This window comes from Aphelocoma coerulescens, chromosome 1A (genome assembly GCF_041296385.1).
Source record: "Aphelocoma coerulescens isolate FSJ_1873_10779 chromosome 1A, UR_Acoe_1.0, whole genome shotgun sequence".
Classification (NCBI taxonomy): Eukaryota; Metazoa; Chordata; class Aves; order Passeriformes; family Corvidae; genus Aphelocoma; species Aphelocoma coerulescens.
The window spans coordinates 79,558,574-79,571,899 of NC_091014.1; the positions used below are offsets into that span (position 1 = coordinate 79,558,574).

The 13,326-nt window shown below is 41.6% G+C and overlaps 1 protein-coding gene across 6 annotated transcripts in view; it reads left to right on the forward strand.

Moving 5' to 3' along the window:
* Positions 1–491: 491 nt before the first annotated feature.
* KDM5A (lysine demethylase 5A) overlaps positions 492–13,326 on the forward strand; it is a 48,284-nt gene continuing 35,449 nt past the window's right edge. For 2 of the 6 annotated variants that reach the window (XM_069003702.1, XM_069003706.1), the window contains exons 1-8: positions 493–1,076; positions 2,939–3,016; positions 4,055–4,177; positions 5,896–6,000; positions 6,324–6,494; positions 6,982–7,116; positions 12,255–12,360; positions 12,925–13,013. In XM_069003702.1, coding sequence (XP_068859803.1) covers positions 912–1,076; positions 2,939–3,016; positions 4,055–4,177; positions 5,896–6,000; positions 6,324–6,494; positions 6,982–7,116; positions 12,255–12,360; positions 12,925–13,013 — 972 coding nt within the window. In that variant the 5' untranslated portion in view covers positions 493–911. Of the gene's footprint in view, positions 1,077–2,938; positions 3,017–4,054; positions 4,178–5,895; positions 6,001–6,323; positions 6,495–6,981; positions 7,117–12,254; positions 12,361–12,924; positions 13,014–13,326 lie in introns of all 6 variants that reach the window. The other 4 variants (XM_069003704.1, XM_069003705.1, XM_069003703.1 and 1 more) reach the window with 3 other exon arrangements.

Below are 13,326 nucleotides of genomic sequence, written 5' to 3' on the forward strand. Positions count from 1 at the left end.
ATGGATAGGCAAAAGATACAGGTCTCTCTGGTGAGCAATGACAGGACCCGAGCGAATAGCCCGAAGCTGTGCAAGGGGAGGAAAAGGTTTTTCCCCCAGAGGGTGGCTGGGCACTGGACCAGGCTCCCCAGGGCAGTGGGCACAGCACCAGCCTGACGGAGCTCGGGAAGCGTTTGGACAGAGCTCTCGGGCACAGGGTGTGGCTCCTGGGGATGGTGCTGTGCAGGGCCAGCAGTCGGACTCGATGATCCCTGCGGGTCTTTTGCACATTCTGACACTTTCCCTCGTTACTGCCCAGCAGCTCCTGAGGGCACGGGCGGGCGGGGCGTGGCCTCTGGCGGAGCGGGCGTGGCCTCTGGCGGAGCGGGCGTGGCCTCTGGCGGCGCTCCTGACGTCCGGCACAGACAATGGGCGACGCGGCCCTGCAGAACCGGAAGTGAATGGCTTGAATTTCGTCGCACATTCCTCCGCGGCGGAAGTGGCGGCGGCCCCGCCCTTCCCGGCTCCTCCTGCCCTGCGCAGTGCCCCAAGGGGCGGCGGACGGAGCGGGTTTGCGCTGGAATCTGTCGCGGAGGCGTCCCCGGGAGCGGCGGCGCGGAAGCCGCCACGCCAGGAGAAGCGTGGCGGAGGAACTACTTTTTGGATCGGAAGGCAACGTTCCGACACTTCCGGGGAGGGCTTAGTAAGACGCGTCACTTCCGGCGGGCCGGGACGCGAGGAGAGGGGCTCGGGCGGGGGGAGCGGCCCCGGCCGGGACAGCGACAGCGGCACTCGGCAGCAGGTCCCGCCGCGCCGCCCGGCAGCGCCGCCGGGGGATGCGCCTCGGCCCCCGGCCCAGCCCCTGAGCCTCCCGGCCGCCCCTCTCCGCCCTGCGCTCCCGGCGGCGGCGGCGCCCCCCTCCCCCTGCGGCCATGGCGGGGGGCGGCGGGTCGCGCTACGCGGCCGAGTTCGTGCCGCCACCCGAGTGCCCCGTGTTCGAGCCCAGCTGGGAGGAGTTCAGCGACCCGCTCGGCTTCATCGGCCGCATCCGCGGCCTGGCCGAGAAAACCGGCATCTGCAAGATCCGGCCCCCCAAGGTACCGCCCGCCTTGGAGGCTGCGCCCGGGGGGTCTGTGGGGTGCGCCGGGCGGTCTGAGCGCGGCCGGGCCCTCGGTGGCCGAACGGGGGACGTGGGGAGCTGGGCAGGCCCTTCCCCCGCGCTCCACACTCGCTCGGGGTTTCGTGTGTCGCCTTCCATAGGCCGCGGTGTCCGTGCCAGGGACGCCGAGGAACCTGTAGAGTCTTTGACCTCCGAGCGGGGCTTTGTGGAGGCTGCTTTGGAGCAGCTGAGAAGTGAATGGTGCATGGCGGTGCCCGAGACTTCACGCTGTTTTTACTTCCGAAACGCCAGCAGTCGGCTTGTGAAAAATGGGAAGGCTTTGTAGGTGAAACCGGGCAATTGCTCCGGACGGGGAAGAGGGAGAAGGAAGGGTATTTGTTCATAATGGGTCGTTGTTTATAAACTTAATTTTTAGACTGTTAAGAGGAGGGTGGCCTACCTGTTCGTGTACGGGAATTAGGTTTGTGTACAGCTCGTCAGGTGGCAGCAGCTTAATGTCTCGTTACTTAGGGTCACTTGCCCAGTGACCTGGCAAAGCAGGTCATCACAGAGAGAGCATCCGGCAGCTTGGCAAAAGGCACTTACATCACTGAGTTATTAAAGTACAAATAAACTTTAAATGTAGCTGTTAATAAGAGACTTGAAAACAGTGAGAGAGGTAAAAACCTGAAGAGTAAGCGTGTAACCGAGAAGTACGTGAATATGCGAGTTGCTGATTGGATTTCATGGTTCCTTCTCTCCTGACCTGTTTTGATTCCCGGAATGTGTTCAGTTGGTTTAATGACACAGTGAAAACTTCACCTCCGAGGGGCTGCCCTTTCTAAAATACCCAGAATAGCTCAGATTGAGAGGCCACAAGAAACTGATCCAGATGCAGTTCATTGAGGATAACTGGGACCTTCCTGGCCATCGGGTGCGTTTGTGTTTTCCGGGACTGCTGAGCTGCTTTGCATTGCAGGGTTTCACAGGATGCACGCGTTGGGTTGATTTGCAACCTGCAATAATTATGAAATCAGATGCTTCATAGTAACCTGACTGATTTATTGCTCTTTTCTGTTACTAGAAGTTGTAGGTATTTTAAAGTTGTGCTTGAGGCCTTTATATGCTGCAGCAGAGCAAATAATAAATACTTGGCGTGGCTTGTCCACCTGGAATGGCGTGTCCTTCCTCTGTTGCAGTCACTGCCAGGTAGACAATCTACTGTAACTGAAGCTTTGGTAAAAAGTGCTAAAAAGCTGAATTACTTGTTTTGTTGTCATAACGTAGTTTTGAGAGCCAGGGCTGGGAGGCACTTGTGGTTGAACTGACCCCTGATGGTGCTGAGAAAGTCATTAATTAAGGCTCCATTTTTGTTAAAAGAATTGGGCTCCCAACTGCTGGTCTTGTCTGTATTGAAATGACTGTAGACAAGCAGGAAAACGTTAGATGTGTTATAATGTGCCTGATTTAGTCTTTGTTGCTACTGACAGTGAAGATTTTTCAGTGTGCAAGATATATGGATTTTTTTTTTTTAAAGTAAATAAATAACCGACCAGCTACAGAGTGTATCTCATATTTAAACTTAGCATGAGGTAATGCATGCTGAGATGCTTTGAACCTTATTTTCTTTGACATTTCTAAATCTGTGAGGATCTTTCTTCAAACTCAAATATTGTGGGAGGAACATTGTTGTATAAGCACAAAAATGTCTTAAAATTGGAAAATGATATCACCAGTTGTTCTGAGAAACTAACTTAGTATTGGAAGCTTGTTTACTCAGGCATTGTTAGGGTCTTTGGTTTTGTGCATTTTTCAGAGAAGTTTCTGGAAGCAATAAAATGTCTTTCTGTCTCTGTTTAGGACTGGCAGCCTCCATTTGCATGTGAAGTACAAAGTTTTCGTTTCACTCCACGAATTCAGCGCCTGAATGAACTGGAGGTGAGTGTTTCCACTGTTGATGCAATTTTGTGTTTGCACTGAAAGCAAGAGGTCTCCCTGCTTGAGATTTGCATCTTGGCAGGTTTCTGGATGGGGGATACTTTAGAAACCCATAGACCACATCAGTGTTTATACTTGGCAGTGGCAGAGTTCATATAAAATAACTCTCCCCGGCTTTGAGAAAAATCTGGTTTTTATTTTATTACCCAAAATAACCACAGGAGTTTTTCACATTCGACTGGAAATGTCTAAAATGAATTCCAAGTATCATGTGTGTAGTAAGAGCAGCCAGTGTCTATCTAGCTTTCAGAGCTCCATAGGCAATGATTTTTTTCCTCTTAAAATACTTACTGCTGTTCTGATGCCTCTGGTTACCTCATACTGTCGTGATCATGCCTTTAAAGGCTTAAAATGATTTTTTATAGGCTTATTATAGATGGTTAATTTTATGATTTAAAAACCTATGTGAGCTTTATTGAAAGCAGTATGAGCTCCACTCTGTCCTGGTTTTTCCTTTTCTCTACAACATTTCTCAAAGCCTTGCTTTGTTCACATACCAAAATGTCATTTGGCTTGTAAATGGGTCTCCTTATGGAAAGTGATTTGAGTACTCCAGAAATACTCCAGGGAGGAGGCCCTTTGTGTGGTTAAGGCATGTATAAAAACTGTTTGTTATTCCCCTCCTCCCCACCAATGTATATTTTAATAATTGTTCTTGTGTTTCTCCCTGGAATGCTAATTATTTCATAAATATGCATTTTGGTTTCAGACCAAGAAATTATTTGGTAGGAATTTAATTTATAGGGTCTTAAATGCAGAGAGAAAAGCATATACAATTTTCTTTTTGCAAAGATCTTTCTTTTTAGCAATATTTCTGTTTCTAGGGGTTTTTCACATGACTAAGAAATATCTCCCTTGCCAAGTTGCATGTTGAAAATGGAAACCCTATAAAAACTGATCTTGTTTTCTCTCAGGACTCTAAGGTTTTGTGACATTTGTTTTGGAACATATGTGATTGTCTACCTTAACTGATTTCAGGCAATGACAAGAGTGAAACTGGACTTCTTGGATCAGTTAGCAAAATTTTGGGAACTCCAAGGATCCAATTTAAAAATCCCTGTGGTCGAGAGAAAAATACTGGATCTCTATGGTCTGAGCAAGGTAAGTATTTGTAGGCCTTAGGCAGACAGGGGTTTCATTTGTCATTCAAGCTCAAGAAACCAAGCAACAGGGAGGGCTTGTGTTACAGCGCTAACCTCATTAATCCAGAGATTAAATAAGTGGGAAAAAATACAGTGAAAAAACATTTCTAACGTGAATGTTTATGCCAAACATGTCACAGCATAATTAAATTAGTTGCCTTTGGTTGGATTCCATACAGCAGGTATTTATGACCTTGTATAGCTTGAATGTTCTGATGTCAGCTGGCACTTGATGCCTAGTTCTCCTTTTTTACATGTGGTGGAGCTGCAGAAGGCTGAGGTGTTCTTTGGGAAGGCAGCAGTATGCCTGTGTGAAGTTCAGCTCTGACCAAAAATTGTCATGAATTGTTGCAATTTCTCCTTCCTCTCTTCTTGCAGAGGTTTTTATAAACGTGCATCTTTGAGAATTTATAATGTCAGCATCAGGAATACTTTAATTTCCAAAATAGACTTGGCTTAAGGCTGGCTAGAAATGAATATTTCTGTGGTTACGTTTGGTGAATGCACCAAACGTCTTTCAAAGTTTGTGCACAAGTCTCTGTTGGAATTTGGTTTTGCACTGGCAGAATACATGTACCATTATAAACTTAGCTGCTAATAAATATAAATAGGTAGATTTCTTCTTGCAGGGAAAAGACCGAAGTTCTGGTAGTTCTAGTGCTTCTAGGTTAGAGCATCAGTTTCCATTCCCCATCAAGATTTATTTCTCTTAGGTAAGTACAAATGTAAAGACCTGAGTATATTTTAGTTTTAAAGAAAGTCAAGTGTTTCAGAACACGTGGAAGGGCTGATAAAATGCAAAGAAAAGCTGATAAAATGTCTTTCAGTATTTTTTTTTCTTTTCGTGTCTATGGTGGGTTACTGGGGTATGCAGAATGTCAGAGAGGTACTGGAAAATATCTGGGTCACTGTTATGAACTAGAACATTTCAGTTGGCTGTAGATTTGCAGCTCTGAGTTAATTTAGTTCATTACTGGCTTCTTCAGCTGTTGTTCATGCATAGATAATTTCAGAAAACAAGTTTTCCTGGAAATTTTAAAGATAAGTTGAAATTCAGGAATGGTTTCGTTTTAAAAGGCTTTTCTAGAACTTTTGTGTAAATATGAGGAAAAATAATGACCAATAAAATTACTGTTTTATTTAAGTGTAACTCTGTGTGATATAGGAGAAACCAGAATTAACAAAATTACTTCTCACTGTCACAGTTAGGCTTCTCAATTTACCTCAGCCTCCCAAGCAAACCGTAAATTTCACTCCATTAACAAAATGGTTTTGCCTTGAGGTTTCTAACAGTGTGTGAAACATTAAGCTTGAAATTTAGTAAAGAAATGCAATGCAAAACTGCACTGCTGTAAAAATGATATTAGTCTTACAGTAATAGAAATGAAATTATAATCCATTTGTGTTTTAAACTGCTTGTCAGTGAAACTGTAGAAGGAATGGAGGCAGTGGAAATGTGGGCAATGTTTCTGAGGAAGCAACTCATATGCTGTTATGATCATTGCTTGCAGGCAAATGGTCTTGTTTTTTATTCTGTATACATATAGATGTAAGCAGTGCTAGTTCTGTGTGTGAATTACTGGTCTCAAACCAACTGAAGTCACGTGTAATAACTGGACTGAGTTGGAAGGTAAATTCACTTTTTCCTCTTTTTATAGCAGTCTCTCTTCCCTCCAGGGTTTTATGAGAGTTCTGAGCTCCAACACTCCCTTCTGCCTGGGATCTGTTAGAATGGGTTTTATTTCTGGCCAGACCTGTGTTTTACAGCAGAGTACAAGTCTGGTGAGAGTTAACTTTTCAGTTTGTTCTGATGGTAGGTTTTGTATTTTTTCCAGCACATCATAAATCTTGGACTCCTCCTGTCCAAGACAGTATATAATTTACATTTGCTAGTAAATTAAAAATCACATTAAATAGATGAAGTAATAAGAATAAGTAAGTGCTTTGTTATTAAAGGACTAGTTCTTCAAGAAACAAAACCTAATTTCAGGATTCTGTCAGTTTTCATGGAATCTTTTAACATTTGGTTGGTTTAAATGATTCTTGCTTTATGCAAGTTGGTGAGAGCAGCTCAAAACCCGTAACTTTTTATTTATGCATTTCAGATTGTTGCCAACAAAGGAGGCTTTGAAGTAGTCACCAAAGAGAAGAAATGGTCTAAAGTGGCGAGTCGGCTTGGCTACCTGCCAGGAAAAGGCACAGGGTCATTACTCAAGTCTCACTATGAACGGATCTTATATCCCTACGAGCTCTTCCAGTCCGGGGTCAGCCTCATGGTGAGACGCTTGTCTTTCATGCTATGAGGAGGGGACCCAAAAGGCACACAGAGTGCTGTGTTACTCCACGTGAAACTAGGACATAGGGTCAGTGCTGTTAGAAGCTCCAGCTGTGCCTACAAAGCTAGAACCACCCTTGTAGTTATCTGTGACAGAATAGCGCTAGAAGTTGTAACATGACCTTGTGTAGTTATTTTCTGGTATTTCTTTATAGGGCTGAAGTCAACTGTGTTGGGAAGGAAAACAAGGCAAAAGATGGAAATTGGAAATTAATTGGAAATGTATATTTTTCTCTTGATAACCTGGTAGTTGGGATTCAGTTTTCTTATTTGAAGGGTACATGAATTAATTTGCCTCTTTTTCAGATGGTGTGTGTAGTGCTGTGTGATTTCACTCGTCCTAATTCTTAGCAAACAGAATGATTCACAGGCTGTGGAATGATTAGCACTGCGTGACCAACATGGTGTCCTGTGCTTTGTTTCTCTAGGGCATCCAAAAACCTAACTTGGATCTTAAGGAAAAGGTGGAGACTGAGGATCTCAGCTCAGATGCCCAGGCTTCCCCAAAGCAGGCTTCAAGGATGAATGTTATGCTGAAGAGGACCAGGCGTGTCAAATCCCAGGTACTCCTGTTAATCAGCTCTTACAGATAGAGAACACTTACTTCTCCCACCAGTGCAGCAGCCTTTGGCTGTGGGAGCCTGCTCAAAAGCACCACCAGGAAGCAGTCTTCATTTAAGTAAGGCCCAGAGAAGGTTGCCACTCTGAGACCTGGTTTAATACATCAGAGGCACTGTTTGTGTCAAAACTTCTATAAAAGCTGCTTTTTGTTTTCTGACAGGTGGCCTAAGTACCTTGGTAACGAATATATCTGTGAAAACTAGACAGATAGAAAGCTGTTTGTGTATTGATGTTAAAGCTTCTGCTTGTGCAAAGTCCTAGAACTTCTAAAAAACTTGTTAAAATATGCCTCTTAATTACATAAATGCAAACACATGTAGGTAATTGTTAATTGTGGAATTGTGTGTGGGACTAACTATCTTAAGCGGGGCAGGCAAGTTTTCTGAAGAAGTGAAACAGGTGTGTGAGGAGATGATCAGTGATGGCTGGAACTATGTAGGAGTTCTACAGATTTTCTGCTGAAAAGCAGTTTCCTTCCTTCTGAATTACTGGTGTTATAGGAATTTCTGGTATTCTAGTAGGTGATATTAAATCCTGGAAGGAACCCCCGAGAAAATCTTAATTCAGACTGAATCACCACCATTTAAAATGCTGTCTTACTAGAAATAATTGTAGGGTATTACCCTGATGGCTCTGTTGCACTATTTAAATCAGGCCCTTTAGACAGAGGTACTCCTTGCAGGCAGCATCCTGAGGCTTTTCACATGAAGTCTGGTGGCTCCCTGCTGGCTCACCAGCAGAGCGTGGGTGAAAGCTGGATTTATATGCAACCAACTTCCTACTTGCTTCATACCATTCTAGACTTAGCTCCAGCACTACAAAGTTTTTTCAAATGCTCTTCAACTGCTTTTTTTTTCAATCTTTCTTGTCACTGAGATATTTGAGTATCCTTTATAAATTTTTACCTTCTTCTCTGGTGACTTAGACTGAATTGTCTTTTTTAGTATGTTTTCTCAGCTTGTTAAAGATGACTTGATGTTACTTATCACAGCCATGTTGCAGTGCATCACACAAGCAGTCCCAGGCTTGTTATCTTCCCAGATCTCTCAGAGTATTGGTAATGAGCTATCCAGAAAATCTGAGAATGCTGCATGAACTGCAGCAGTCATTTGTTAGGTGGAGTTCTTCTTTGGATTTGAGTGACTCTTATGGCAAAGTGCCAGTATGTCCTTTTTCTCACACATGGTGTAAAAGTGTCACTATGTTAAGATCATCTGGGATGTTTTTTCCTGCTGATTTCATTAGAATAATGGTACTTGTCATTTCTCCATGTCGGAAAGATGATTCTTTGGTGATCCTGGTACTGTAAAGCTGCTTCACTTTGTTTAAAGGGCCTGCAGTTCAGAAATAAGAGACGATTTTATTTAGATTGTCTGCAATATATATATATATGTATATTTAAATGCCTTTTATTAGGCTTGTAGCCAAGTTATCTTTTGGGCTTTACAGTTATTAAAATGGCTGAAATAAGTTCTCGAATACAGGAAAAACTCATCCTACTTGTACAGACAGGGCAAGTAGGTTTTGGCTGTGTTGGAAGCTGTGTATAACTATCTTCAGTCATCCCTGGAGCTGCATTTAGAGACAGATTTTTCCTTAGTAGCCAGAAATGGTAGCAGTGTAAATAAATATGTGAGAACTTGGAGACATTGTTCCAGATTTCAGTGCACTTCTTTATTGTAGACAGGACTCTGTTTAATTGTCTGAAATGCATACCTGGAATTGTACCAGAGGTTGTCTAAACAGTCTTTAGAGAGCTGGTGATATGCAAGTAATGTAAAAACCTGCTAAATAAATGTCATTCTGCTCTAGCAGAAACATCTGAATGATTTGTGTGTAGTGTGCCGAGTAGTCCAATGCCTGGTTAGTGAGCATGGATAATTCCACGGACCTCTGCATCTCTGTAGATCTTTTCCAAGTGCTGAAAGTAGTTTCCAAAGATCCTCTGCATCTTCTTGCAGATAACTTACCTTAGAATGGGTAATGAATAAGAAAGTGTAAATATATCAATCAGAAATTACTGAAATAGAGAAACATCCTCAGCAGCAGAAGGGGGTGACAGACTTTGAAGAAGCAAATTTTAGGATTTCTGGAGAATGTGAAAAATGAAAGCAGATAGGGAATAGGTGTTCTCCTCTGTGAAGAGTAGCTTGAGAATCTTTGGATACTGTAATCAAATGTCAGTTGAAAACATTGTCTCTGAATAGGAAGAGAATAATTAGATGGTGAGAGATTCTGTTCAGAAAATAAACTTAATGCTTTATTCTCTCTTTTCTCTGAAAAAAGCTTTCACAAATAAAAGCTGGAGAAAGGCAGCTGAATTCCTAAAGTCTTGTAAAGAAAATTACAATAAAAAGTAAATTAATTCAGATTAGGAAAAGAGAATATCCTTAAGGAAAGCTTAAATTTAAGAGAATACTTTCTTAGAAAAGGGTAGTGTATCTTCATAGAGGATCTGTTGGGGTGTATTTTAGCTGACAAGGGATTTGTCTAATGGGCTTATGTCATGGTGATTTCTGGTAAAGAAATGCAGTACTGGAACAAAGTGCTGTCTTTTCAAAAGATATTAACTTAATGTCCAGGGAATTTTCTTAAAAACAAAGAATCTAAGTAGTATATCTGCTTTCAGATTTCTCTTACTGGTTTGGTTGATTGCAGAATAATAAAACAAGCTTCCGTTTTTTTGGTTTGAAAGATTTCCTTCCATGGGAATAACTGTGAAACAAAATAGTGAAACAAAAGAACTCTGGGAGATGCTGACAAATGCCCCAAACATGTAAATATTTCGGTTGTTGGTTGTACCATTGTAGTCTTTCCAATTGGGGCTGGAGGAGTGGCGATGCAAATGTGTCAGAGTTGATGAGGGGTGAGACAAGAGAATAGTGAGTGAATCCAGTGTAATGGGATCATGGAAAAGCCCTTGGCTTGTACTTCCAGTTGAGAAGGTAAAAGAAACAAGGTCTGTATCCTTCAGAACAAAGAGGAGATAAGAACAGAATCACAGTGTAATCAAGTTCGTTTCACTTATGTAGAGAAAGTATAATGCAAAAGTGAGCTGGAATTTTGTGTTCTTAGCAGTGAGAAAATGGCAAGGAATGCACGAGTGCTGCTGCTTCCATGCACTCACAGTTTTGAGTTTGGGTTTTTTTACAGCCTTAAAGAACACAGCAGAAAATCTGCTCAGTGGGGCTTCTGAATGCTCTTGGTATTTACACCTTTGAGCATCAATATCCTGTCAGAGTTCATGAGGTTACACAGGGATGTGATTTTTAAAATCATTCGTCTTTCAATGTGCAAACTGTTCTTTTTCAAAACTCTGTAGCTGTTTCCACCTGAACATGAATGGATTTCATCCACTAAGGTTTAGAGGTATCCAGGTAAATCTGGGCAATGGAGTTATGAAAATATATTTAGGTAATGTATTTTTAAACTAAGCTGTAAAACTTTGTTACTGCTGTTGTTAATGATTGACTTTGAGTAAATATGATAGTAAAATAATTTTCTATATGTCATTGAGAAAACTATCTTAGGTCACAACAGTAGGGGAAATTCAGGAGATTGTTAATAGGTGTTCTTGAAATGATGTCTATGCTGAAATATGTGGGTTGATTCTGTCAGGTTCTATTAGCTGAGAGAATGGTTGAGTTGTTAAGGAATTTCAAATGGAAAATGAAGAACTAGGAAGTCTCTGAGTGTGTTTCCTTATGGCTCATTAGCAAAAAAGTGAGGAATTGATGAGGAAAAATTTGCACAGTGGGCTTACGAAGCTGGTCACATCTAAAGTGAAAATAATTTAATAGCACCATATAAATGTTCAAAATTAGAATATTAGCAGTAATTAGGTTGGAAAGATGCCTGTTAGCATAATGCATACCCAGCTCAGTGGGAACAGGGACTCTAAATATCACCAAAAATTCCTTAGAGTAATAATGCGTAGGGAACCGTATCTTCAAATGTCTTCTGAAAGCAAGAAAAACAACTGATTTAGGCAGAAAAAAAAATCTTTTTTTATGTTTATTGCAAATATATTGGAACTTATGTTGAACACTATTTTAGAAGAAGTTTTTTGGGTTTTTTTAAATAATTGATTGAAAACTTTGAAGGCATGTCATCCCAAGGGACAGGCTTGAGATATCAGGCCATAACTTTGAAAAATAGCAGAAGTAGTACCATCAGGAAGTTACTTGAAGAATAACTTCTTTAAAATTATATGCCTGCCTTCAAAATGGATAGGCTTGCTGAGATCTTTTAAGATCAGTGAATTTCAGGAGGAAGTTTTTGAACAGTGAGGATTTAATGGCCTTCTCTACCACATCAGAGAGATTTTTCAAAGTGTAAGGAAGCAACATAAAAAAAAAATGCCAGGGTGATTGTGTTGCAGATGAAAGCAGAATATTTTCTTCTTTTTGTTCTTTTTATTGTTAGATTAATGGCTGTGATGTGAGAAAATGAGGTAGGTCAGTAATGGGAAACAGAAAGACGTTCATTTGAGCAGAACACTTCGGGAAACATCACTGGCAGGGGCGTGGAGCTGTCACCAAATGGGTCTTCTTACCTCTGATTTTGAGCTTGCAACATGAGTAGCTGTGATCTGAGTTGTACTCACAACATTTCATCACAAATAAGCCCAGAAGCAGCCAAGCTTAAGGAAGCTGGTTGGAACTCATTAGTGTTGTGTGGACGTTTCTACTCAAGGAAGCACATAAGGAAATCCTGTTGAAACATCATTAAAATCCAGGCACTTGACTGAATCATAGTGATTTCGGAAAAAGTTGCTCTGGCATTCTTCTTATTTTTTTGCAAAATGAGAAACCCAGTTCTTTTATTTGGTATAAAGGTGACTTTTTGTAGTTGATTTGTAATATTAGATAGGAAATAATTTTGAAAATTCGGGACAAAAGTTCTGTCTCTTATTCCATTTGCATGTTCATTGCCTTAGGAACAGAAGATTGTATCTTTTCAGGCCTGCTTCTTTTGATGAGTAAATATTGTGGGAGAGTGGAATAGAAACAAATTGTGAAGAAACCTGGAGGGGAAATACTGGTGGTTTGTGCTGATGTGGTCTTGTTTTTATTTTTAGGTAGAGGCAGGAGAAATGAGTAGAAACACTGAACTAAAGAAACTGCAGATCTTTGGAGCTGGACCCAAGATGATGGGACTGGCACTGGGAGCAAAGGATAAAGAGGGTAATTAAATCTCGGGCTTGTTGCTTTGTAGTGAGACTGTTAAATCGTCCTGAATGTCTCTAGAGACAGTATTAAGAAGAATGCAAATCAAAACTGGAAAAAGAAAGCTAAGTGTTCTAGGGTTTCATTCACGGGAGATTTACAGAGATTTACTGAATTTCATTACTCTGCTTCATATAACTTGGCAGAGCTTCAGCTCTTTATGTGTTATATAGTAACAATAACAATTAAGCAGCTGTTCCATGAACTGAGTGACTGAATGGGAAAGCAGGATTTAAAAATACTGAAACTGATCCTGCCAGCAAAGTGCACAACTTAGGAGTGTAATTCACTGTGTTTCATGAGGCCATTGGGATCATCTGTGAGGATGAGCGAACTACATTTTTCCTAATCCCTGTTGATTTTAGATTGGCCAGGTATAACAGGACACTTTTGCTTTCTTGGGACTATTAAATAGTTTCTGATCTGAAAGGCAGGGTGCCAGGCTGAGTATCTGTGGTGTTTTTACAAGTTAAGTCTATCTTGATGTGATATTAATAGCATTTAACTTCATTTTACTTCAAGATGAGGTGACGCGAAGGCGCAAGGGAACCAGATCAGAAGCGTTTGGAATGCAGATGAGGCAGCGCAAAGGAACTCTTTCTGTCAACTTCGTAAGTTTGGTGCCTTTGCTGTGATTTCTGATAGAAAAGACTTGGTTGATGTACTAAGATTTTTCTTTTTCCCCTAAAAGAACCCCCACCCCTCCAACAGATGAATGAGTGCATTCTGCAGCAGGTGATAGTGTTACAGGAAGAAAGAACAGTATTTTGAAAAACAATCTGTGCTCTAGGCTTTTGTTTTAATCTTTTGGGCAGGAAGGCTGTTTTAGTGTGAAGCTTTTTGCTCATCATACTTGCCATGTGCTTGAATTGCCTTCAGTAGTTCAGTTTTTGTTTGAGCTCCCCTTAGCAGGACAACTATAAT